This window comes from Schistocerca nitens, chromosome 10 (genome assembly GCF_023898315.1).
Source record: "Schistocerca nitens isolate TAMUIC-IGC-003100 chromosome 10, iqSchNite1.1, whole genome shotgun sequence".
In the NCBI taxonomy this organism is placed as follows: Eukaryota; Metazoa; Arthropoda; class Insecta; order Orthoptera; family Acrididae; genus Schistocerca; species Schistocerca nitens.
This window is the reverse complement of record NC_064623.1, coordinates 152019513-152045386: the sequence shown is the minus strand read 5'-3', so window position 1 is coordinate 152045386 and position 25874 is coordinate 152019513. Positions and strand designations below refer to the sequence as shown.

Below are 25874 nucleotides of genomic sequence, written 5' to 3'. Positions count from 1 at the left end.
TTCTACCATTATCATCGGGCGATCGACGCCGATACAATGGATAACCATCGTTGCCTGTAATGGTCTCTGCCGTGAATTTTCGCGGATACCGTTTGGAACACTTGCCGTCGACCATGCACGGTGATTGGCGGTTGATAGTGCCACATGGTCCATGAATCATATTCGTGATTACAACATCATGTAGGTCTGGATCGGTTTCAGGAGCAGGAATCTCCGCACATATGAAGTCATCTATTTGATCTGGCCGAATTCTGTCTACTAACCAAATTAGAATGTGAGCATGCGGTAGGCCTCGTTTTTGCCATTCGACTGAATACATCCAGCATCGAGTAATCCCAAAGACGTGTTGCTTAACAATGTAATTTATTAGTGACCGAATTTTTTGCTTGAATACCCGTGCGGTGATGTCGTGTCGATCACTTGATGTTTGTCCGGGAAGCAGCAATTGAATAATTTCCATTTCGGATTACATGTAAATGTAATGAATAGATCTGGCCGACCATAATGACGAACATATGTCATTGCATCTTGCGCATATTCATGCATATGACGCGGGCTACCTGTGTATGTCGCTGGTAAAATAGTCAATCGACCAACATTTTCTGAATCTCCTTCCGTGCTTATTGCATCGCGTAAATGAATATACTCTTCCGAACGCAATTTAGCTTGATTCAACCGGATGAAAGTCAGGCGCTCCGTTTCGATTTTAACGTACATGTCAACGCAGTATTGTTGAAGCAGTCGACGAAATCGCAACAAATAATTGTCAGAATTTTCACGAATCATCAAACGATATGCGTAATAATTCATCGAACTAACCTTCTTGGTAGTTTCCTCACCTGAAACAAATACAGTAAAAATTGTATTTCAGAACCCCTAATAGGTTAACGACTCTTACAGCTACTCTCTACTAAATTAGGAGTGACAACTTTTTTTGTGTACCAAAAGCAAACAGAATAAAATGTATATCAAGTTAAAATGAAAACAATGATATTGATCTTACCATTCAATGAATTAATCATTTTGATATTAAAGTGATATCCATCGTCTCCTTGCCAAAACATCAGCGGGTATTGTAACGCGTCATATGAACGGTGTGTTTCATATATTCTTTGTAGTTGCCCAGTATTGCGTCGTGTAAGCACAATATCACGTGTTTCCAAGTTTTCACCAACCAGGATTGCCACTTCATCGATTGTTGGAGCATTAAATGTGCGTTCATGTGTTCCAGCTGGTCTGATTACAACTTTGTAGTCATCACTTGGCAAGCGCTCTTAAGCAGTCTTGAACAGCCTGACCAATGCATGAAGTTCATGAAGCATTTGCTGCAAATCTTGGAGAATTGCTCTTTTCGTAGCTGTGTTGATCCCTTGACGCCGGTCAAGTTGTTCTTCCATATTGCCCATGAAGTATATTTGCAAGAATTTGTGCTGTGCACCTTCAATAGGTTGCAATGATCCAATGCGATGGCAAATGTGGCCTTGAATCTGTAAATTCAAAGCCATAGTTATAGTTAGATTTACAAACACTTTTTTTTCAAATAATAACATACCATTTTTATTTTAGAGACAAATACAGAAATCTAACAAACTACATTCCAATTTTTTTTACAATCATAGAAAATAAAGTTTTTAACGTAAATTACCTTAAATGTCGGATTATATCCGTGTTCTTCGATAATTTCCGCCCCAAATGAAGTCATTTGGAAACAGACATTGTATTTTTGAGTGTTCGCTAGAAAATGTCGTGATTCTAGTGTTTCGCCATAAAGCAGGGAACGCAATGGCTCTGGTGGCGGGACCACTAATGGCAATGTCACTTTACCACTAAGGCAGCACAAACCAGGCGTTTCACCAGCAAACTTCAATGCGCCACAATGCTGGCAAACAACGTCCATTGGACCAATGCAAACTAAACGATGCAAGCTGTAGTCGATGGTGCAATCATATCGAAACGCTGCTCGATTCAAATCAATACTTGAACCATTTCTTCTTGCACTTCGAAAATTATTCCTCTGTTCATCTGTACGATAAGCTCGACGATTTCTCGTTTCTAATCTAGCCGTTTCACGGGCTGCCTCTCTTTGCTCTTGTGTTTGAGAAGCACGAATTAAGGCCCTTCTTTGCTCCATCCTAACGCGGCGCTCTTCTCGGGCAATTTCTCGTTCTTAGTCAGATAATTGACTCGCGATATTCCGTTGCCTAATTGCATTACGGCTCCGCTGGGAAAGATTAGATCTTCTAGGACGCGGCATTTTTATTAATAGTAATACTGAATATGCACTCGCACAAAACCACATAAAACAATCGAGACATAGACAATAGCTCAAGAAAAATCATAGACAACCTATGAAAAGACATTTACACTTTTGTTAACCTGTAGAATAAATCTTTAATTAATTTAATAAATAATTTACACAAATTAATGTCTAAAACAAACAAATATAACAGTACCTACCTGAACTTTCGAGACATTTTACACAAAATAAATTTCTGAACGCACACGTAAATAGTTGTTACAGTATTTGACAGGATTGGACAACAAATGTTTGACACGTAATAAACAAATGAGCATTTATTGAAATGATTAAGTATTCATTACACATTTCTGAACGCACGCATAATATTTTTCAATCTTTTTTTAAAAAAAATACACATAATAGTTTATTCATCCATTTTAAATAGTTTATGAACGCATGCATAAATGTCAATCATTACTTACAGATTTTGACAAAAAAATTTGACAACTCCGAAACTAAAGAACTTTTAGGGAAAATAACGCATTTTTCAAGTATTCGTCAATTTTTCATTATTTTTAAGATGTATTCTGCTATTCGGGGCGGAGACAAATCCAACAAATCAAAAACCATGAAAATTTTTATTCGTCAATTTTTCATTATTTTTAAGATGTATTCTGCTATTCGGGGCGGAGACAAATCCAACAAATCAAAAACCATGAAAATTGGTCCAGCAGATCTCGAGTTATAAGTGTTGTAACAAACCCGACTTTGTTTTATATAAATAGATTTTTATTAGACTATTTCGAAGTACACTATTTTCTTTTTGTATCTGTGTACAGCACTATGAAGGTAATCAATGATGTACATTATGCATTTTCCAAATATACTGATGCTGTTAGCAGGTGCTAGAAGCAAATATTTGAGGAAAAGGGAAGACTACTAAAGTTTAGATGGGTAGATCAGATAACTAATGAGGAGGTAGTGAATTGGATTGGTGAGAAAAGAAATCTGTGATATGAGGTAGTTAATGGAAGAAATCGGTTAACAGCACACATTTTTTGTATCAAGGTGTCATATGTTTGGTAATGGTGGGAAGTGTATGTGTGTGTGTGTTTGTTTGTGTGAGTGGGTGAAGGGGGAAAATGTGGAAGGAGTCTAAGGGCTAAGTACAGTAAGCAGGTTCAAATAGATATATGTCGCAGTTATGTTAATATGAGGAGTCTTGCACTTGATAGAATAAAATGGTGAGTTGTATCAAACTAGTATTTGGACTAAAGAGCACAATAAAATAAGTTTTTTTATACCCATCCTTGTGACTGATGGTCTGCGTGACTTCAGGCGTTCACTTACGTAATTAACTGAAAAACCTGCAGCTATCTTTTTGATATTATTTTATTATATTGAAACAAGTTTCGGTGGCTCAATGCACAATCTTCAGGTGTGTATGCATAAACAGTAATGATAACATCATTACAAAGCATCCAAATACAAAGACAGATTGAAAGCAGAATAAGAACCAACAACATACCTATATAAGTGAATTTACATAATCATTTACTGAAACAACCAACAGATACATACATTGTCACACACCTAAAATAGAATTATATATAATAGACCATAACGAATTTCCACTCTATACCATGTACAAATGTACTGTTTATTAATAAAACCATTAATTAAAAATTCCATGATTAAAATCTGGTCACTTAGGTGATACACTAAACTGCAAAACCCTGTTATAAATATAAATAACATCAGAAATAAGTATACCAAAGAAATATGCACCTATGTGCTAGTAGTCATTGCAAAAGGACAGCATCAGCAAACTGTCAGTATAGGTAAAGCTATCAAATGACAGTATAAATAAATTTAGATCTCAGGTGGAAGTTGAAAAACATTGAGGTGAAAACCGTACACTGGCATATTTATGTCATATGCATAAAATGAATGTTCAACAATGTGTCAAAAGATCAAATATAGAAAACCACTTAAGCTGTATATTTTGTCTTTTGACATGTTCTTGGACATTAATTTTATGCATACGACATAAATATGCCCATATACAGTTTTCATTTCAACATCCTATAGCTTTGACCTGATATCTAGATATATTTATACCGTCATTATGATAGCTATGCCTACATTGACACACGTTGCTGATGCTGTCCTTTTGCGAGGACGCACACAGATTCCTTTGGTCTACTTAGTTCCGATGTTGTTGTAGTTTCTTTTGTACATCAATCATTTCCTACAGTTATTTTTGTAGATTAGTACGTCACTTCACGATTTTGCAGTTTATTGTGTCATTTAACTAAAAAATTTTTAATCATAGAATATGTAATTAATGATTATGTTAATATGTAGTACATTTTACAACATTACAGAGTGGAAATTCGTTGTGGTGTACTATATATCATTCTATTTTAGGTCAGTGGCAGTGGTTAAGCGTTGCTTTTTACCAAATGACTACTGTGAATTCACGTATGTAGTGTTATCCTTAATCTTTGTGTTTGCGTGATTGGTAAGTTGATGACGTTATCATTACTGATTATGCAAATAGGCCTGAAGATGGTGTATTGTGTCACCGAAACTGGTTGCAGTATAACATCAAAACGACGGCTCCAGGTGTTCCGTTTCGAAGCGTTCTCCATGACACGTTTTGCGATTACTTGCACGCCACCCCAGACTGCACGCTTCGTACGCCGCTGGCAGTGACTCGCCAGCACTGGAGGAGGCGTGTCCGCCATCAGGTGGCGCTGACGTGCGGCCGCCGTCTGTCCGCCATAGACCAGCGGCGCAGGGCCGCCAACCGGTCCGACAGCTGCGCGTTATTAGCCGCCAGGCCGGCCAACTTTCCCCCAATAAAAGGTCCCTACCGCGGACCGACTCCGTACCGCTGCTTTTTATTGTATTACGCCCGGCGACAGTCGGCCGCTTCCGCCCTCACGGTTCCATCGCCTAGCCGACGGCGAGATTATTGCGGTGTGGGAGCGAGAAGCGATCCGGAGAATCGACAGCCACCGTTTATGAGATAACCCCGTGGAACGCGTTGTCACAGGACTGGGGACTGCCTGTTCTGTCAGTGTATCGCGACTACGGAGGATTTAAAGGACAATTGCCTAAATTGTGCCACTTTTGAGTTTTATTTATTACATTATTTAAACCATACCCCCTTTAACTGTAGGATGTTGTTCTAAGTGTCTGATTTAAAGGATGCAAATCTTTATAAAGAGACATACGATGTTGTTCATAGGCGTAGTTCAGCAGCTCCAGAATATTTCAACAAAGATCAAAAGTCAGTCGGCAGCAGCACAAGAAAATCATTATTTGGTTCACTTTACTTGTTTCGACAGTTTAAACTGTCATCTTCATAAGTGAAATGGACTCAGATCATGGTAAGCCAACGTCAAAATAAGAATCGGACGGTAGCGCCCTTTGTTTCTTTTTTTTCCCTTTTTTTTGAGTCATCAGTCTTCTTCTTCTTCTTCTGACTGGTTTGATGCGGCCCAGCACAAATTCCTCTCCTGTGCCAATCTCGGAGTAACACTTGCAACCTACGTCCTCGGTTATTTGTTGAATGTATTCCAATATGTCTTCTAAAGACCTCTCGAGTACCATTGAAGTTATCACGTGATGTCTTAACACATGTTCTACGACCCTGTGTCTTCTTCTAGTCAGTGTTCTCCACATATTCTTTTCATGCCAATTCTGCGGAGAACCTCTTCATTCCTTAAAATTATCAAATAAGCAGCAACCAGTCGCAAAATCATGTTTTATTTATTCACTTTTGCAAATCGATTTCAACTGATTAACAGCCATCATCGGTGCTACAAATACAAGAATAAAAATAAAAATAATTAATAACAGTGACCAAATGAATAAATGTACATAAAGAAATGTAGAACCAATTATATATATATATATATATATATATATATATATATATATATATATATATATATATATATATATAGTCGCATTAAACCATTTAAAATGCACATACAAATTTATCTTTCAACGAATATGTGCCCTGAGTAGTAATATTGTATTAAGCATAGGTCAAACATAAAGTGATACATCGGTAATTGACTATGACAACGAGAAACCATAAGGGGGCGCTGCAAAGCAAACCCGCCCTCTATCCGAAAAGATACAGCTAAAATAAGAAAATGAGAAGAAGAAATGACATACAAAGTGAGGTAAAATATAATGATATAATACTAAAATATTTACATAAAATGGATATATTGACAAAGATTTTGCCAACCACCTAGTACAGTTATATACGCCAAAAAGCGATTGTACAAAGTAGTAAAAAGGAACAAACATAGATGAGAAGCACACCATAGAAAATTTTTTTAAAAAAGTTAAAAAAATTAAAAAAATATTTATCATGTTATGGAAGAACAAAAGTTAATCATAATGTCAAAACGTAAAACGGTGTTGGCATCCATCTAGCGTGCAGTTAATGATATTCCTTACCTTATCAGTCCACTTAACTTTCAATGTTCTTCTGTAACAACAGATCTCAAATCCTTCTTTTCCCACTGTCTATGTTTCCTAACCATACAATGCTGTGCAAATTCTCATAAATTTATTCCTCAGATGAAGGCCATGTTTAATAATAGTAGACTTCTCTTATCCAGGAATGCCCTTTTTGTTAGAGTTAGTCTGCTTTTTATGTCCTCCTGACTAATTTCGTCGTGGGTTGTTTTGCTACCTGGGTAGAGGAATTCCTTAACTTCTACTTCGTGATCAACAATCCTGATGTTTAGTTTCTCTCTATTCCCGTTTCTGCTACTGCTCGTCACTTTCGTCTTTCTTCTATTTACTCCCAATCCACATTTTGCTCTCATTTGACTGTTCATTCCATTCAGCGGATACTGTAATTCTTCTACACTTTCATTGAGGACAGCAATTGTCATCAGCGCCGGTGGCAGGGGCCGAGCGCTTCTAGGCGCTTCAGTCTGGAACCGCGCGACCGCTACGGTCGCAGGTTCGAATCCTGCCTCGGGCATGGATGTGTGTGATGTCCTTAGGTTAGTTAGCTTTAATTAGTTCTAAGTTCTAGGCGACTGATGACCTCAGAAGTTAAGTCGCATAGTGCTGAGAGCCATTTTGAATTGTCATCAGCGAATCTTATGATTAATATTCTTTCACCTTGAATGTTAATTCCACTCGTGAATCTTTCCTTTATTTCCAGCATTGCTTCTTCGACGTGTAGATTCAACAATAAGGTCGAAAGACAACTTCCCTGCCTTACACCGTTTTTAATCCGAACACTTCGCCCTTGCCTTCCAGCATCTTGGTTCTTGTGCATATTGCGCTTTACCCTTCTCTCCCTATAGCTCACCCCTATTTTTCTCAGAATTTCGAACAACTTGCATCATTTGATTTCGTAGATCGCTTTTCCTAGGTCGACAAATCGCATGAACGTGTCTTGATTTTTCTTTAATCTTGCTTCCATTATCAACTGCAACGTACGTCAGAATTGCCTCTCTGGTGGCTTTACCTTTCCTAAAGCCAAACATCATCTAACACATCCTCTGTTCTCTTTTCCATTCTTTTGTATATTATTCTTGTCAGCAACTTGGATGCATTAGCTGTTAAGCTTGTCGGCTCTTGCAGTTTTCGGAATTGTGTAGATGAAGTTTCTCCAAAAGTCATATGGTATATCGCCAGACTCATACATGCTACACACCGACGTGAACAGTCATTTTGTTGCCCCTTATTCCAGTTTCCACTTACGCCAGTGATTTTAGGATTTGTTTGTTACGTATTCCTTCTGCCTTATTTGACTTTGTCTTCCAGAGCTCTTTTAAATTCTGACTCTAATACTATATCCCCTACTCTTTTGTATCGACTTCTGTTTGTTCTTCTGTCACAAGACAAGTCCTCGCCGAATAGATGCTTTCAATGTATTCTTTCGACCAATCTGCTCCCTAGTTTGCATTTAGCAATTGAATTCCCATTGCAGTCTTAATGTTACCTCCCTTGCTTTTAATTTCATCGAAGGTTGTTTTGACTTTCCTATAATCTGAGTCAGCCCTTCCAACCATAATTTCTTTTTCGATTTCTTCACATTTACCATGCAGCTATTTCGCCTAAGCACTTTTATTCATTACATTCCAAAGTGACTTGTATTTCTGTATTCCTGAATTTCGCTGAACATTTTTATACTTCCTTCGTTTATGGATCAAGTGAAGAATTTCTTCTGTTACCCACGGTTTCTTCGCAGTTACCTTCTTCTGTTATTACACTTTTTAGTGATATCCGTTTCTCTTCAACTGTACTGCGTACTGAGCTATTCTCTGGCGCAGTATTTATAGCCTCAGAGAACTTCACGCGTACCTCTTCATTACTTAGTACATCCGTTTCTTACTTTTTTGCGCAGTGGTTCTTCCTGACTAGTCTCTTAAACATTAGTCTATTCCTCATCATTACTAAATTGTGATCTGAGTGTATATCTGCTCCTGGGTACGCCTTATAATCCAGTATCTGATTTCGTATCTCTGTCTGACTATGCTTTCTTCTAACTGAAATCTTCCCGTATCAACCGGCCCTTTTCCAAGTATAGCTGCTCCTCTTGTGATTTTTGAATAGAGTATTCGCTATTACTAGCTGAAATTTAATGCAGAACTCAATTAATCTTTCCCATGCCTGCCACCAAACCCATATTATTGTGTAACCTTTCCTTCCATTACCACTCGTACAACTGCGTTCCAATCCCCCATTACTATTGGATTTTCATCTCCCTTCACGTACTGTATCATTTCAATCTCTTCATATACTTTCTCTGTCTCTTCATCTTGAGCTTGCGATGTCGCCTTGTATATCTGAACTATTGTAGTCGGTGTTGATTTGTTGTCGATTCTGATAAGAGCCACACTATCACTGAACTGTTCACAGTAACACAATCTCTGCCCTACCTTCCTAATCATTACGAATCCTGCTCCTGTTATACCATTTTCTGCCGCTCTTGATACTACGCTGTACTCGCCCGAACAGAAATCCTTATGTTCATTTCACTGACCCCCACTATATTTAGATTGAGTCTTAGCTTTTCCCTTTTCAGATTTTCTAGCTTCCCGACGACGTTCAGTTTTCCGGCATTCCACGTCCCGACTCGTAGAAAGTTATCCTTTCGTTGGTTACTGAATCTCTCTCTGCAGTCCCCTTCTGGAGATCTGAAGAGGGGACTATTCCCGGAATCTTTTCCCAAAGGAGGGATCATCATGAGACTCTCAATTCCAGGCCGCATGTGCTGTGGATACACACTGTGTGTCTTTAATGCAGTGGTTCCTATTGCCTTCAGGATCCTCAAGCAGTTGATCATTGCAGATTCCTCCGCCTTTAGCGGCAGTTTTCCATCCCAAGGGCAAGAGAGGGCTCTGAAGGTAGGTCCGCTCCTCCGCTCTCTTGAGAAGGCCGTTGGCACAATGAGGGTTACTTCTTATGCCGGAAACTTCGGGCAGGCACTGCTGATAATTTTTTATTCAAAGTTTAAGCGGTGGCAGGGTTCGAACCCGAGACGAATAACGTTCTGATTAATAATCAAAGACGCTACCCTTAACCACGGGTGAATCAGTTAGTACAGAATCAATAAAATAGAGTGAAATTGGTAAAAATGTGTTAGGAATAGGAAAGGGTTGATTGTCAAATCGCAAATCGTACCGAAGTTAACCAGCACACTGGCTACCAGCTTGACCTTTGTACGATTAGCGGTCTGACAGTTAACTGTTTTCTACTGGTAACTAGCGTGTTGGCTGGCTTTCGTACGATATATGATTTACGATTTGACAGTTAACTGTTCGCTACTCATCGTCCATATGATATATTTATACACTCCTGGAAATGGAAAAAAGAACACATTGACACCGGGGTGTCAGACCCACCATACTTGCTCCGGACACTGCGAGAGGGCTGTACAAGCAATGATCACACGCACGGCACAGCGGACACACCAGGAACCGCGGTGTTGGCCGTCGAATGGCGCTAGCTGCGCAGCATTTGTGCACCGCCGCCGTCAGTGTCAGCCAGTTTGCCGTGGCATACGGAGCTCCATCGCAGTCTTTAACACTGGTAGCATGCCGCGACAGCGTGGACGTGAACCGTATGTGCAGTTGACGGACTTTGAGCGAGGGCGTATAGTGGGCATGCGGGAGGCCGGGTGGACGTACCGCCGAATTGCTCAACACGTGGGGCGTGGGGTCTCCACAGTACATCCATGTTGTCGCCAGTGGTCGGCGGAAGGTGCACGTGCCCGTCGACCTGGGACCGGACCGCAGCGACGCACGGATGCACGCCAAGACCGTAGGATCCTACACAGTGCCGTAGGGGACCGCACCGCCACTTCCCAGCAAATTAGGGACACTTTTGCTCCTGGGGTATCGGCGAGGACCATTCGCAACCGTCTCCATGAAGCTGGGCTACGGTCCCGCACACCGTTAGGCCGTCTTCCGCTCACGCCCCAACATCGTGCAGCCCGCCTCCAGTGGTGTCGCGACAGGCGTGAATGGAGGGACGAATGGAGACGTGTCGTCTTCAGCGATGAGAGTCGCTTCTGCCTTGGTGCCAATGATGGTCGTATGCGTGTTTGGCGCCGTGCAGGTGAGCGCCACAATCAGGACTGCATACGACCGAGGCACACAGGGCCAACACCCGGCATCATGGTGTGGGGAGCGATCTCCTACACTGGCCGTACACCACTGGTGATCGTCGAGGGGACACTGAATAGTGCACGGTACATCCAAACCGTCATCGAACCCATCGTTCTACCATTCCTAGACCGGCAAGGGAACTTGCTGTTCCAACAGGACAATGCACGTCCGCATGTATCCCGTGCCACCCAACGTGCTCTAGAAGGTGTAAGTCAACTACCCTGGCCAGCAAGATCTCCGGATCTGTCCCCCATTGAGCATGTTTGGGACTGGATGAAGCGTCGTCTCACGCGGTCTGCACGTCCAGCACGAACGCTGGTCCAACTGAGGCGCCAGGTGGAAATGGCATGGCAAGCCGTTCCACAGGACTACATCCAGCATCTCTACGATCGTCTCCATGGGAGAATAGCAGCCTGCATTGCTGCGAAAGGTGGATATACGCTGTACTAGTGCCGACATTGTGCATGCTCTGTTGCCTGTGTCTATGTGCCTGTGGTTCTGTCAGTGTGATCATGTGATGTATCTGACCCCAGGAATGTGTCAATAAAGTTTTCCCTTCCTGGGACAATGAATTCACGGTGTTCTTATTTCAATTTCCAGGAGTGTAGCAATGTCACTCTGTTTTATTGATTATATAGCAAAGGACACTACCGTCCAATTCTTATTTGGACTTTGGCTCTCCAGTGATTTGAGCCTATTTCTACTGAAGATGCCAGTATAAGCTGTCGAAACTGGTAAAGTGAGTCAAGTAAATATTTTCTTGTGCAGTTCACGACTGACTTTTTATCTTTGTTGAAAAAAAAAGCACTGCACTTTATTTTTTCTAATCCTCTGCAAGTTGTACAAATAAGGAATCTGGTTTCCTAAATTACACCAATGGGTGCATGAGCATTACCACCATTATAGATCCCTGAGCTTAAGATACGTACTAGTCTAAGTTTATGGAAATATTTCGTGTTTTAGTTCGTATGAGGCTGGTTTGATAAGTTTGGTAAATTTCCACGAAAGAATGAAATATTTTTGTTTTCCCTTCATGGTTGGTAAGCTTGATTATTCCAAGGTTCGTACAAAGAATTTCAACAGTGTACGGTACAGTTCATTGTTGACAGCACTCTGAATTTGTCTGTGTGTCGACCGCGCATGAAAATGGAGAAAATAGAGTTTCTTACTGATGTTAAATATTTCCATTTTCGTTTGAAGGACTGGACTGCCTCACAAATCAAGAAAGAATTGAATTAAATTCACGCGGCCTGTGCATCATCACTGAAGATTATTTGCTTTTTAATTAATGAAACGTCGTCGGAGAGTCGCCAAAGACGAACGCGCCCAGGCCGAATGTAAGACAGCCGAATAAAATTTCATGAGATTGCTGAGATTGTACGCCTCACAACTGAGCGAGTGTTTAGTGTCCTGCGTGGAGGATCGGCTATGAAGAAGCTGTGTGCGGGGTGGGTGGGGTGGCGCGATTGCTCACAGTCGACCAAAAGGGCACTCGGCACAACATTTCAGCACAATGCCTAGCGATCTTTAATCTCAACCCACATGTGGTTTTGCATCAATTTGTGACTGCAGATGAAACTTGCGTCTATCACCACGCACCAGAGTCATAACGACGGTCAAGATAATGGACAAAGACTGGTGACAATTAACCGGATAATGCAAAGACTATTTTGTCAGCTGGTAAAGTGATGACCACTCCTTTTTTGCGGTTCTCAAGGAATATTACTCATATCTTACTTGGAAAAAGACAGAACCATAACTGGACCCTATTATGATTCATTGTTGGATAGTTTAAAACTTGCGTTGCGTGAAGAAAGAGTAGGGTTGACACGCAAAGAATCCTCCTTCACCAGGATAATGCCCCATCCCACACATCAGGGATAACAATGGTAAACGTGTAGGAATTAGGCTTTGAACTGGTTCCTCATCCATCCTGTTCACCAGAATTAGCCCCAAGTGACTTCTACCTGTTCCCTAACTTGAAACATTGGCTTGCTAGCAAGAAATTTTCATCAAATGAGGAAAAGATAGTTGCAGTTAATGAGTATTTTGCATAGTCTTACAGAACGTATTTTACCGATGGTAGCTCAAGACCACTGGACGAAGTGTACATCCCTCGAAGGAGACTAAGTATGTCGAGAAGTAAGGCGAGTTGTTTACGAGACAAACATTTTTTTCTTTTCTTTATCAGACTCTCCAGACCTTCCTATACCACTATTTGCAGGATTGCGACGCGTGTCGCGAAAAACTTTATTTCCATGTTAGAGCTCATATTCTAATCCTATTCATGATCACATTAATCATGAGAAACACAGCTGGATTGAATAATACTGAATAAACAGTATGCAATAAGTTGTACTGAAGAATTTAAACAAAGTTGGATGGAGAAAAACTTCGCTGACAATGGATGAAAATGATCATCATTATGGACTGTCGAGAATCTTTACGAAAGTTTGCCATTGACGTTATGAACAAAGATTTTCTGTCAGGGTCTGGGCCTGCATTGTTAGTGACTGTTCGATTAGGCATCATGTTCTTCGACGCAGGCTCAACAGAGAAACTTACAATGTTTTCTTAGAGAACATCTGTTCTGCTAGAATACGTGACTTCACGAGAGCCACATAACATGTATGTCATGAACGATGGAACTTCTCCCAGTTTTAATATTCGTAGGATTGTAAATAGTGGACACCATGTCAGATTGGTAGGTAGTGGTGGAGCAATTCCTTGTTTCCTACCCTCTCCAGGCGCGTCTTCGGCATGGAATGTCATTGACCGTATTAGAATTGTCTTCACTGATGAATCATACATCGAACTGAGCACCAGTGACCAGTGAAGATGTGTCTGGAAACGCTCTGAACTGCGGTGGGGTACCAACCTGACTGTCGCCTGTCATACGGCCCGACAACCAGGAGTTGGTGTGGGGTAACATTTCTTTCCATAGCAGGATCCTTTTAGTTATCATCTGCAGCACCCTCACAGCACAGCGCTACGTCGACGATATTCTGCCCTCCGTTTTGTTGCCACTCGTGACAAGCCGTCCTGCGCTTACACTTCAGCAAGATAATACCCGCCCGCATACCGTGAGAATTTGTGCTGCTTGTCTTCATGTATCCAAAACTCTACCTTGACTAGCAAGGTTCGTCGGATCTCTCCCCAATTGACAACGTTTGAAGCATTATGGGTAGGGCCTTGCAGCTGGTTTGGGATTCTGACGATCTAACGCGCCAGAATTTAGCATCAACCCTCAGGAGGACATGTAACAGCTCAAGCTGAAAAGCTTAAGGAGCAAAGGTTGACCAACGCCCTAGTGGCTTGCTCAGTCTGTGAACCTCTTTCTCTTGAGTGGGCACGACCTTGGTTGGTGGTTTGGTCGGTAGTCTAAAATGGTTCAAATGGCTTAACGTCTGAGGTCATCAGTCCCCTAGAACTTAGAACTACTTAAACCTAACTAACCTAAGGACATCACACACATCCATGCAAGAGGCAGGATTCGAACCTGCGACCGTAGATCGGTAGTCTCATCGGACAACGTGTATTTGGTCGCCGACCCCTTCTGGGTTCTCTGTGTGTGTCGACTTGTGATTTGTCCTTGTTGTTCCACAGTCATTGATTTTAGTATTGTTCGAGTTGCTGGTGGAGGTGTTTTCGTGGAACCGTGTGTAGCTTGTGGGATTTTGACTGAGCAGGTGTTTTAATGCTGTCTGCGTGCTGCATGTGGTCAGTCGGTTGGGACGGAGCAGTGAGGAAGTCTCCGCGGAGTGAGGCCAGGCCGGGACTGCTGGCGGCTTGCACGCGCTGTCGGATCGTGAGGCGCTAGCTGTGAGAACGACCAAGTTCGTTGCCCACCGAACCTGGACTCTGAAGTGGGTTGTTGCTCCCTGGGCCGTTTGGGCCAGCAGCAACTTATGATGTGTTGGAGTCAGCGAAATCTTGCAGCCATCTTCCTATATTATGATTAATTATTAAACTGACTGTTACTTGCCAGTGAAGTGCACCAGCGGTATTTTCTGCCCTGTGTCCATTAACACTCCCCAGTTACCTGCCCTGGTCCTCAGTGTAGTTTTCTGGCAGTGTGCCTTACCTCGATGTGCTGATGCTGTCCGGCACGGTGTGTAGTTCGACAGCCTTTTAAGTTGTTTAGTTCATATACTCCTGGAAATTGAAATAAGAACACCGTGAATTCATTGTCCCAGGAAGGGGAAACTTTATTGACACATTCCTGGGGTCAGATACATCACATGATCACACTGACAGAACCACAGGCACATAGACACAGGCAACAGAGCATGCACAATGTCGGCACTAGTACAGTGTATATCCACCTTTCGCAGCAATGCAGGCTGCTATTCTCCCATGGAGACGATCGTAGAGATGCTGGATGTAGTCCTGTGGAACGGCTTGCCATGCCATTTCCACCTGGCGCCTCAGTTGGACCAGCGTTCGTGCTGGACGTGCAGACCGCGTGAGACGACGCTTCATCCAGTCCCAAACATGCTCAATGGGGGACAGATCCGGAGATCTTGCTGGCCAGGGTAGTTGACTTACACCTTCTAGAGCACGTTGGGTGGCACGGGATACATGCGGACGTGCATTGTCCTGTTGCAACAGCAAGTTCCCTTGCCGGTCTAGGAATGGTAGAACGATGGGTTCGATGACGGTTTGGATGTACCGTGCACTATTCAGTGTCCCCTCGACGATCACCAGTGGTATACGGCCAGTGTAGGAGATCGCTCCCCGCACCATGATGCCGGGTGTTGGCCCTGTGTGCCTCGGTCGTACGCAGTCCTGATTGTGGCCTTCACCTGCACGGCGCCAAACACGCATACGACCATCATTGGCACCAAGGCAGAAGCGACTCTCATCGCTGAAGACGACACGTCTCCATTCGTCCCTCCATTCACGCCTGTCGCGACACCACTGGAGGCGGGCTGCACGATGTTGGGGCGTGAGCGGAAGACGGCCTAACGGTGTGCGGGACCGTAGCCCAGCTTCATGGAGACGGTTGCGAATGGTCCTCGCCGATACCCCAGGAGCAACAGTGTCCCTAATTTGCTGGGAAGTGGCGGTGCGGTCCCCTACGGCACTGCGTAGGATCCTACGGTCTTGGCGTGCATCCGTGCGTCGCTGCGGTCCGGTCCCAGGTCGACGGGCACGTGCACCTTCCGCCGACCACTGGCGACAACATCGATGTACAGTGGAGACCTCACGCCCCACGTGTTGAGCAATTCGGCGGTACGTCCACCCGGCCTCCCGCATGCCCACTATACGCCCTCGCTCAAAGTCCGTCAGCTGCACATACGGTTCACGTCCACGCTGTCGCGGCATGCTACCAGTGTTAAAGACTGCGATGGAGCTCCGTATGCCACGGCAAACTGGCTGACACTGACGGCGGCGGTGCACAAATGCTGCGCAGCTAGCGCCATTCGACGGCCAACACCGCGGTTCCTGGTGTGTCCGCTGTGCCGTGCGTGTGATCATTGCTTGTACAGCCCTCTCGCAGTGTCCGGAGCAAGTATGGTGGGTCTGACACACCGGTGTCAATGTGTTCTTTTTTCCATTTCCAGGAGTGTATATTACTTAGAGTGGTTATTGTTCCCTTGGCTGTTTTTAGATGCCAATTTCTGAAGACGTAGTGCTGTTTCGTATCCTCATCCTTGGCCTATATTTTCCATCGTTGTGCAGTTGGTCGGACGGAAGAGAATTGGTTAAATTGTTGGTCGGTCCTTGGGCCTTCCCTAGTTTGGGTTGCCATCCAATTATTTAACTTCAACTCTTGGCTGCCTGTCTCACCTCACCTTGTAAGGTGGCTATAATTTCGCACCTTACAAGCACTCTCCACATACTTTACCGTGATCTCCAACACAATTAGGTATCATGAGGTAGGTTGTACATCGTATATATGAATATATAAAGGAGAATGACATTGTCACGTACGTCTTGTAAATAATTGTTAGCGCTTATTACATGCAAGGTGACGGAGTGTCTTCATTATAAAAATGGCGTAATGAATGATTGCCTATACTAGTAGAGGTTGGAACAGGATGGCGGAACTGAAGCCCTGAGTGGAAGGCCCACACAGGTGTTTTGGTCCTGCTTAAACACAGGAAATAGCAATACGGACGTCGTAGCACCTAAGCGCTGGAGCACAATAGAGTCACTGCGGGCCTGTTTGGAGCCGAACCGGAAGTATTATACTTCGGAAACGCTGAAAATCTTGGACGCAGGTGAGAGGAACGAAGAAGGGCAGCTCAAAAACCACGCAGGCTGGGTTATTTCCAAGGATTTTTACTCAAAAGCGTACCATTGCGCGAGTATAGGTTTTTCCTTGAAAACTTTTCGCGCTGGACGATAAAAGACTAAAATATGGTTGGTCGGCGTTCGGAAGAATCTATAGAGAGGGAAAATACATTCCGTGGTTTCCGGACTATGATTCGCTTTCGGAATTACGAAGGTGGGGAGCCAAGCCTTGCTGGGAAGCCAGCACTGGAGAGACGCGGTCTTCCTTTGTGAGCGCCCGTGTGTGACAGTCGCTCGTCATCAGCTTTTGTTGGTCCAGACGGACTTGCTGTCTTTGCTCTCAGTAGAGTTAGAACAGTTAGGCACTGTACTGTTGCGAAGCTATACGATTCTGGACTTCACCTCCGGGTTGGAAGTCGTCGTTGAGTACGCAGCGTTCAGTAATTGGGAGCACTTCCGCTGCCTGTACTTATGTCGAGACGTTATCTTAACTCCGCCCTTGTGGTCGGGATTTCACGTTTCTCGTCTGTAGCACACAGAGAGGAGAAGACAGTATTATATTAGTCAGAGGAACGCCTTCTGCAGTCCTAGTGTTTGAAAGAGTTTATTTGCGGCTGGGGTTCTTCCATCGTCGCAGACGAGTACGAGAACCATCACTTCAACACACCGGACGCAGTACATACGGTGATATCGCAAATTGCTTCGGCTTATTAGGGCTATAAAGCTAAACAGCTGTGGTCACGTTAGTTTATTTCCACTGAGGTTTGGCCGGCCGCAGTAGCCGAGCGGTTCTAGGCGCTACAGTCTGGAACCGCGCGACCGCTACGGTCGCAGGTTCGAATCCTGCCTCGGGCATGGATATTTGTGATGTCCTTAGGTTAGTTAGGTTTAAGTAGTTCTAAGTTCTAGGGGACTAATGACCTCAGAAGTTAAGTCCCATAGTGCTCAGAGCCATTTGAACCATTTTTTTCCACTGAGGTTCCACGCCACCGTAGATCAAAATGGTTCAAATGGCTCTGAGCACTATGGGACTCAACTGCTGAGGTCATTAGTCCCCTAGAACTTAGAACTAGTTAAACCTAACTAACCTAAGGACATCACAAACATCCATGCCCGAGGCAGGATTCGAACCTGCAACCGTAGCGGTCTTGCGGTTCCGGACTGCAGCGCCTTTAACCGCACGGCCACTTCGGCCGGCTACCGTAGATCACCTTTGAAAGTGGTGTCTTCTAGTGTTTGGTACGTAGGTGATGTCAGTCATTTCGCGTTATTGGTGTTAGATCGCGCAGTCATAATATGGGGAAACGTTGGGCAATTGATTAGTAATTTTACTTAGGGAATATAAACTTTGCAATATAAGTTTTTTTTTAAATCTACAATAAATATTTAAGCAGGAACAACATTTATCATTTAGTAGAATTAGTTGCCTTCATCATTCATTTACGTTTAGATTGTAATTTATAGAATTAAGAGATCCTAAGATCTGCTTCAGGGGGTTGTCAGACAGGGCCAAATCTTCATATTAGCCTTTATTATACTCCGTTGGGCACATTCATTTTACACTCGCCTGGAGTAGCATCTTGGAACGTTACGTTTGAGCTACCTTCTCAGGCCGACCCTCGGAACACTTCTGAGCGTCACTTGTTCTATTTGTTTGTGATTTTCTTTTTAGTTTGAAATATTGTGCGAGGCCTTCGGCCATGTATTAATTCAGTTCCTTCAGCCATGTTAAATTAAAATTTTGAAGATTGATTTTACTAAATTTTTTTTTCCTTAGAATTTGTTCTTTCTGAAATTGCTTGTAATCCAGGCAGCCGTTAGTTGTTTGATGTGTTATGTATGGCCTTCAGCTGAGGATTTACGTGAACCCCTTTTAATAAGGCTTTCAGCCGTGTGTATTCTTTAAAGGATTTTTTTTTATAAGAAGGATGGCGTTTATTTTAATTGTTTGTCTGACTTGTTGTTCAGGCGTTCAGCCGTTGTTTCAAATTTGTTTGTGGCCTTCAGCCATGCAGTAAGTTAATATTTCTTTAATTAGGATTTCTGTTGTAAGTTTAAAACGAAATTTTTTGGTTAGAAAAAAATGTTTTAATGATGGGTTTTAATTATAGTTGTCCTTCAGCCGTGTAGTGTAGGCCTTCAGCCGCAATTTGCTTTCAATTGCATGTCATTTTTTTAAAAAAATTACCTTCTGTTTTGATTTCTTTTGATTTTTGTGTCAGGTCTTCAGACATTCTTGTTTTTGGTGTGGTTTTGGGCCTTAAGCCCAGAAAGCATCTCAAGTTTTCTTTAACCAGGGCTTCAGTCATATTGTCTAACTGTGATCTTTTAAAGCAATGTGTAAATAAGTGGTTCTTAGAAAAATAAAGTTGTGTGTTTGATTGTGCAACTGACAGTAACTGTTTACGGCCCCATCCACACTCCCACAATCGTAACCTTATCCTGTGCGCTCTCTGAGTACCTACCAACCAGGTTTCAAACTCAACTGCCGAGTCATCTCCTGCACTGCGACCCACGGAGGCAGGTAGCATAGTGGTAAGACACTGGGCTCTCTCTTTGGGGAGGTTTCCGAATGCAGTCCCCATTAAAATTGAGGTTTCCTGTTATTTTACCTATCAATGCTAGTGCTCTGTGGCCAATGAACTTACCATCGATGTATTGTTAAAACCTAATCTTCCTTTATACACACCCGTGTGTCAGACCCACCATACTTGCTCCGGACACTGCGAGAGGGCTGTACAAGCAATGATCACACGCACGGCACAGCGGACACACCAGGAACCGCGGTGTTGGCCGTCGAATGGCGCTAGCTGCGCAGCATTTGTGCACCGCCGCCGTCAGTGTCAGCCAGTTTGCCGTGGCATACGGAGCTCCATCGCAGTCTTTAACACTGGTAGCATGCCGCGACAGCGTGGACGTGAACCGTATGTGCAGTTGACGGACTTTGAGCGAGGGCGTATAGTGGGCATGCGGGAGGCCGGGTGGACGTACCGCCGAATTGCTCAACACGTGGGGCGTGAGGTCTCCACAGTACACCGATGTTGTCGCCAGTGGTCGGCGGAAGGTGCACGTGCCCGTCGACCTGGGACCGGACCGCAGCGACGCACGGATGCACGCCAAGACCGTAGGATCCTACGCAGTGCCGTAGGGGACCGCACCGCCACTTCCCAGCAAATTAGGGACACTGTTGCTCCTGGGGTATCGGCGAGGACCATTCGCAACCGTCTCCATGAAGCTGGGCTACGGTCCCGCACACCGTTAGGCCGTCTTCCGCTCACGCCCCAACATCGTGCAGCCCGCCTCCAGTGGTGTCGCGACAGGCGTGAATGGAGGGACGAATGGAGACGTGTCGTCTTCAGCGATGAGAGTCGCTTCTGCCTTGGTGCCAATGATGGTCGTATGCGTGTTTGGCGCCGTGCAGGTGAGCGCCACAATCAGGACTGCATACGACCGAGGCACACAGGGCCAACACCTGGCATCATGGTGTGGGGAGCGATCTCCTACACTGGCCGTACACCACTGGTGATCGTCGAGGGGACACTGAATAGTGCACGGTACATCCAAACCGTCATCGAACCCATCGTTCTACCATTCCTAGACCGGCAAGGGAACTTGCTGTTCCAACAGGACAATGCACGTCCGCATGTATCCCGTGCCACCCAACGTGCTCTAGAAGGTGTAAGTCAACTACCCTGGCCAGCAAGATCTCCGGATCTGTCCCCCACTGAGCATGTTTGGGACTGGATGAAGCGTCGTCTCACGCGGTCTGCACGTCCAGCACGAACGCTGGTCCAACTGAGGCGCCAGGTGGAAATGGCATGGCAAGCCGTTCCACAGGACTACATCCATCATCTCTACGATCGTCTCCATGGGAGAATAGCAGCCTGCATTGCTGCGAAAGGTGGATATACACTGTACTAGTGCCGACATTGTGCATGCTCTGTTGCCTGTGTCTATGTGCCTGTGGTTCTGTCAGTGTGATCATGTGATGTATCTGACCCCAGGAATGTGTCAATAAAGTTTCCCCTTCCTGGGACAATGAATTCACGGTGTTCTTATTTCAATTTCCAGGAGTGTATATCGTTTTCCCTGCAGAGAGCGATCACAGCAAGGTGGAAAGCGGGAATTAGTTATTGTCTAACTCATCCTTGCGGCACATACGCTGGTATAAATATGTAGTTGCACCCATTTGGACAGTGACCTGCATTACTAGCAATGGCTCCCCCCCCCCCCGCACTCCCCCATCCACAGGGGACACACAAGTTCAACAATGGAGTCGTGGTCCGTGAACAATCAGCATATGGTCATGATGTCTGTATGTGATTTCTTTTACACCACTCTCCAACGCTCAGAAGAAAGTTGTAACCACTTCTGCCTGTCGCAACACTACCCCGTTCAGTTTACCACTCGGTATGAACTCACCTTTTTACTTCCAAGTTATTATGGAGTCAGCTTTCTACACTGTAACTGAGTAGGAAGGGTTAATTTGTGTGCCATGCTGTAAGTAGGAAAGGTAAACTGAAAATCTGAGAAGTCTAAAAAGCACGTCATCTGATGCAAGTGTAACCCTCCGTCAGTCGCAACCTTTTCGTAACTTCGTTCAGTCGCAATGCACCAAAAAAGTACACATTTTAAATTGCCATAATTCCCATCTCGTTTTGGATTAGGTGAATATGCCTTTGTATTAACCTTCTTTAGGATCTAGATTAAGAGATCAAAAAAAGAATTGAAGGAATGAAGATTTTTATTACCTAAAAAACCATTTTTTTAGCCCTCCACTGTACTTCAGTCACAATTTTGATTGAATGGCGACATAAACATTAAAAGAAAACACAAAAAACCACATAGGCACCTCAGTCTGTTCCCAGTGAGCTCAGTCCTCCTCAGATTCGCTGGCTTTAGGCTCGTCAGAAAAAGTTGGAAGAATGGCAACTTTGCACTCATCGCAGACGTCTTTACATCTTTATTGCATATCGGTTTGGCGCAACACAGATACCTAGACACTGTAAGCCTCCTCAGACCAGTTTCAGTCGTGCGAGGCACACATCTACGCCTCTCGAAGGGTGCTTCGTCTTTACGGTCATCATTATCAAAATTCATTTTGGGGTTGAACTTCCTCAGGCGGATTTGGAGTCTAAAGGGGGTTCCATGCCTCTTCTGGCTCCTTCTCTACAGCTCTGGGAGAGTAAGCTCGTGGGCCAACTTTTCGAGAAACACACACCTGCGCAATGGTTCAAGATCGTTGCCAAAATACACGAGTAGAGAGTTGATCCCAGCCAAATTCATCACTAAATAAAATATTACCATTGGCCAACGCTTGTTGTTTCTACATACATCATAAGTTGAACACATCTGGTCTGCAGTATCCTTTCCACCTTTTGTGGAGTTGTAAAATGTTATGATCTCTGGCTTCTTGACCTGCCCAGATGAAGGATCAATACCATCGTCGTTATGAACGGAAGAAACGAGGAGAACATTTTTTTTTCTCTCTTGGAATGTACGAGACCAGAGTTTTCCCATCGTTGAACCCGAACATACTGTCATACCCTTTCTTTCCTTTCACATTCACAAAGGCTGGAGGCAACTCTCTCTTGTCTTTCCTTACCGTACCAACATAGGTGAGCTTATGGCTTTTGAGCTCATCAACAAGCGCAAAGTCGGTAAGCCAGTTGTCTGACGTGATATTTCGTCCACTTCCCAGTCAGCGCTGAACCATTCGTTTGACGACGTCAGGTGGTTTGTTGCTCACCCTGAAAGGACCTTCAGGCTGCGTACCAGTGTACATTTCCAAGTTGCACGAGTAGGTCATCTTTGCATCCACGAGGGCGAACAGTTTGATCCCACACTTGTTGGGTTTCGAAGGAACGTACTGACGAAAGGCGCATTTTCCTCTGAAACCTCGAAGCAGTTCGTCTATGGTGACATTCTCTCCAACAGAGTTTTGACAATTCTCCACATATTTCATGAATGCCTGTCAATCTTTGCTCTCGAGAATTGCCATCATCCAAGCGAAGGCACCTGATCAAGGTTTTAAAGCGTCTTAGGCTCATAACCAGGCCAAATTTTTCAGTTCCATCGTTTTCACGACCCCAAAGCTCTTCTGAACTATGACGACTGGCCTTATAGGCTCCTGCAAGGTACAGTAAACCAATAAACGGCCGAACTTCAGTCGTATCTGTTGACGTAATGTCTCTCGCTCGAGCAAAATTCCCCTTGATGCTCTCGATATACTGATTGGTGTATTTCACCATCATTTCAAGCAAGGCATCAATGAAAAAGTGATTCCAACACTAAGCTGGTTTTCACCATTCTGGCTGCTCCTACGACTCCTGAAAGGCGAGTGATAATAATTTGTGGTCGTCTGCGCCTTCCCCGATTCGGTGGCTTCTTGGTCCATTAGGTCTTCTTATCTTTCTCTAATAGTGCCTCTCCTTCTTCAGTATCACAAGCCTCTTCATCGCCAGGATTGTCAGTAAACTCTTGCTCAGAAGCCGTATCATCTTTTCTTTCTTCAACCCCATCTTCTGACGCAATATCGCTTTCTTCAGCTAAATCTTCTGTTAGCATTGTATCTTCGTCATTATCAGCTGACAAAAGTCTTATTACCTTCTCGACATCTTTCTCGTTACTCAAAAAATGGCTTTGAGCAGTATAGGACTTAACTTCTGAGGTCATCAGTCCCCTAGAACTTAGAACTACTTAAACCTAACCCAAGGACAACACACACATCCATGCCCGAGGCAGGATTCGAACCTGCGACCGTAACGGTCGCTCGGTTCCAGACTGGAGCACCTAGAACCGCTCGACCACTCTGGCCGGCTCTCGTTACTCACAAGGGAACCTCCCCATCGCACCCCCCTCAGATTTAGTTATAAGTTGGCACAGTGGATAGGCCGTGAAAAACTAAGCACAGATCAATCGAGAAAACAGGAAGAAGTTGTGTGGAACTATGAAAAAATAAGCAAAATATACAAACTGAGTAGTCCATGCGCAAATAGGCAACATCAAGGAGAGTGTGAACTCAAGAGCACCATGGTCCCGCGGTTAGCGTGAGCAGCTGTGGAACGAGAGGTCCTTGGTTCAAGTCTTCCCTCGAGTGAGAAGTTTACTTTCTTTATTTTCGCAAAGTTATGATCTGTCCGTTCGTTCATTGACGTCTCTGTTCACTGTAATAAGTTTAGTGTCTGTGTTTTGTGACCGCACCGCAAAACCGTGCGATGATTAGAAGAAAGGACGTGCCTCTCCAATGGGAACCGAAAACATTTGATCGCAAGGTCATAGGTCAACCGATTCCTCCACAGGAAAACACGTCTGATATATTCTATACGACGCTGGTGACGGCATGTGCGTCACATGACAGGAATATGTTGTCGATCCACCTAACTTGTAAACTTGGCGAATAGGTAAAAAGATTCTTCTACCTTGCCCGATTTAGGTTTTCTTGTGGATGTGATAATCACTCCCAAAAAAGTGATGAAAACATAAGAATTTGTCACATAAACTGCAACAAATGAATGCAACAGTTTCACAATCGCACAGTTACCCCTGTGCTCTGTCAAAACATATGTACATATGTTTTTAACGTTTTCAAACTTTTCCTTGTGTAGACCGTCAAATCCTGCATATGTCCAAGCAAATCTGAACATGACCTGGAATTTTGGAAAGCGAAGTTGGTTATGTGAGAGTGTCTGAACTTTGATAATTGTCCGTGCGATTAGTAGAAGAAAGGACGTGCCTCTCCAATGGGAACCGAAAACATTTGATCGCAAGGTCATAGGTCAACCGATTCCTCCACAGGAAAACACGTCTGATATATTCTATACGACACTGGTGACGGCATGTGTGTCACATGACAGGAATATGTTGTTGACCCACCTAACTTGTACACTTGGCGAATGGGTAAAAAAATTCTTCTACCTTGCCCGATTTAGGTTTTCTTGTGGATGTGATAATCACTCCCAAACAAGCGTTTGTCACATAAACTGAAAATAAAAAGTTAAACTTTTTAACTGAGGGAAGGCTTGAACGAAGGACCTCTTGATCCGAAGCTGCTCACGCTAACCACGGGACCACGGCACTCCTGCTCTTGCTCTTTCCATGTTTTGCCTATCTTGCGCATGGTCTACTCAGGTTGTATATTTTGCATATTTTTTCATAGTTCCACACAACTTCTTCCTGTTTTCTCGATTGATCTGTGTTCAGTTTTTCAAGGCCTATCCACTGTGCCAACTTATAACTAAATCTGAGGGGGGTGCGATGGGGAGGTTCCCTTGTCAGATTGAACGTTCTCTTCGCCATAGTGTCTAAAAATCTGGAACAGAGGACAAACGAAATAAATTAGTTTCACCACAACGAGTTCAGCCGCAATGTGCAAATTTCGCACACCTCATGGAACACAATTGTTATCTAGAAATACGACAAAATAACCTTATAAACTAATGATATATAACGAATAAAGATGAATGCAAGACAAAAATTCAAAATACGAACCTCGGAAAGTGTGACGTCTTCGGCCGCAATGTGCTTTTTTGGCCACTTTCTCTGGCTCCGGCTCCAGTGTCGAAGTAACAACAACAATAATGGGAGGTTGGTAAGACCTCCCGAGCCGGATGGGTACTGGGGAAGGGGAGCCATTGTTCGCCTTTAAGCAGGAGAGCGAACCAAAAAACTGTAGCTGCGCTTTTTTCGCACAAGTGCGACCGACGGAGGGTTAATCTCCGTGTGGAAGACGT

At 44.0% G+C, this 25874-nt stretch overlaps 1 protein-coding gene across 1 annotated transcript in view; it reads right to left on the bottom strand.

Moving 5' to 3' along the window:
- LOC126209949 (uncharacterized) overlaps positions 1–23709 on the bottom strand; it is a 51872-nt gene extending 28163 nt beyond the window's left edge. The window contains exons 1-2 of the mRNA XM_049939064.1: positions 23569–23709; positions 23228–23432 (exon numbers count right to left, since the gene is read on the bottom strand). Of these exons, the coding sequence (XP_049795021.1) occupies positions 23228–23432; positions 23569–23709 (346 nt within the window). The remainder of the gene's footprint in view (positions 1–23227; positions 23433–23568) is intronic.
- Positions 23710–25874: the final 2165 nt, after the last annotated feature.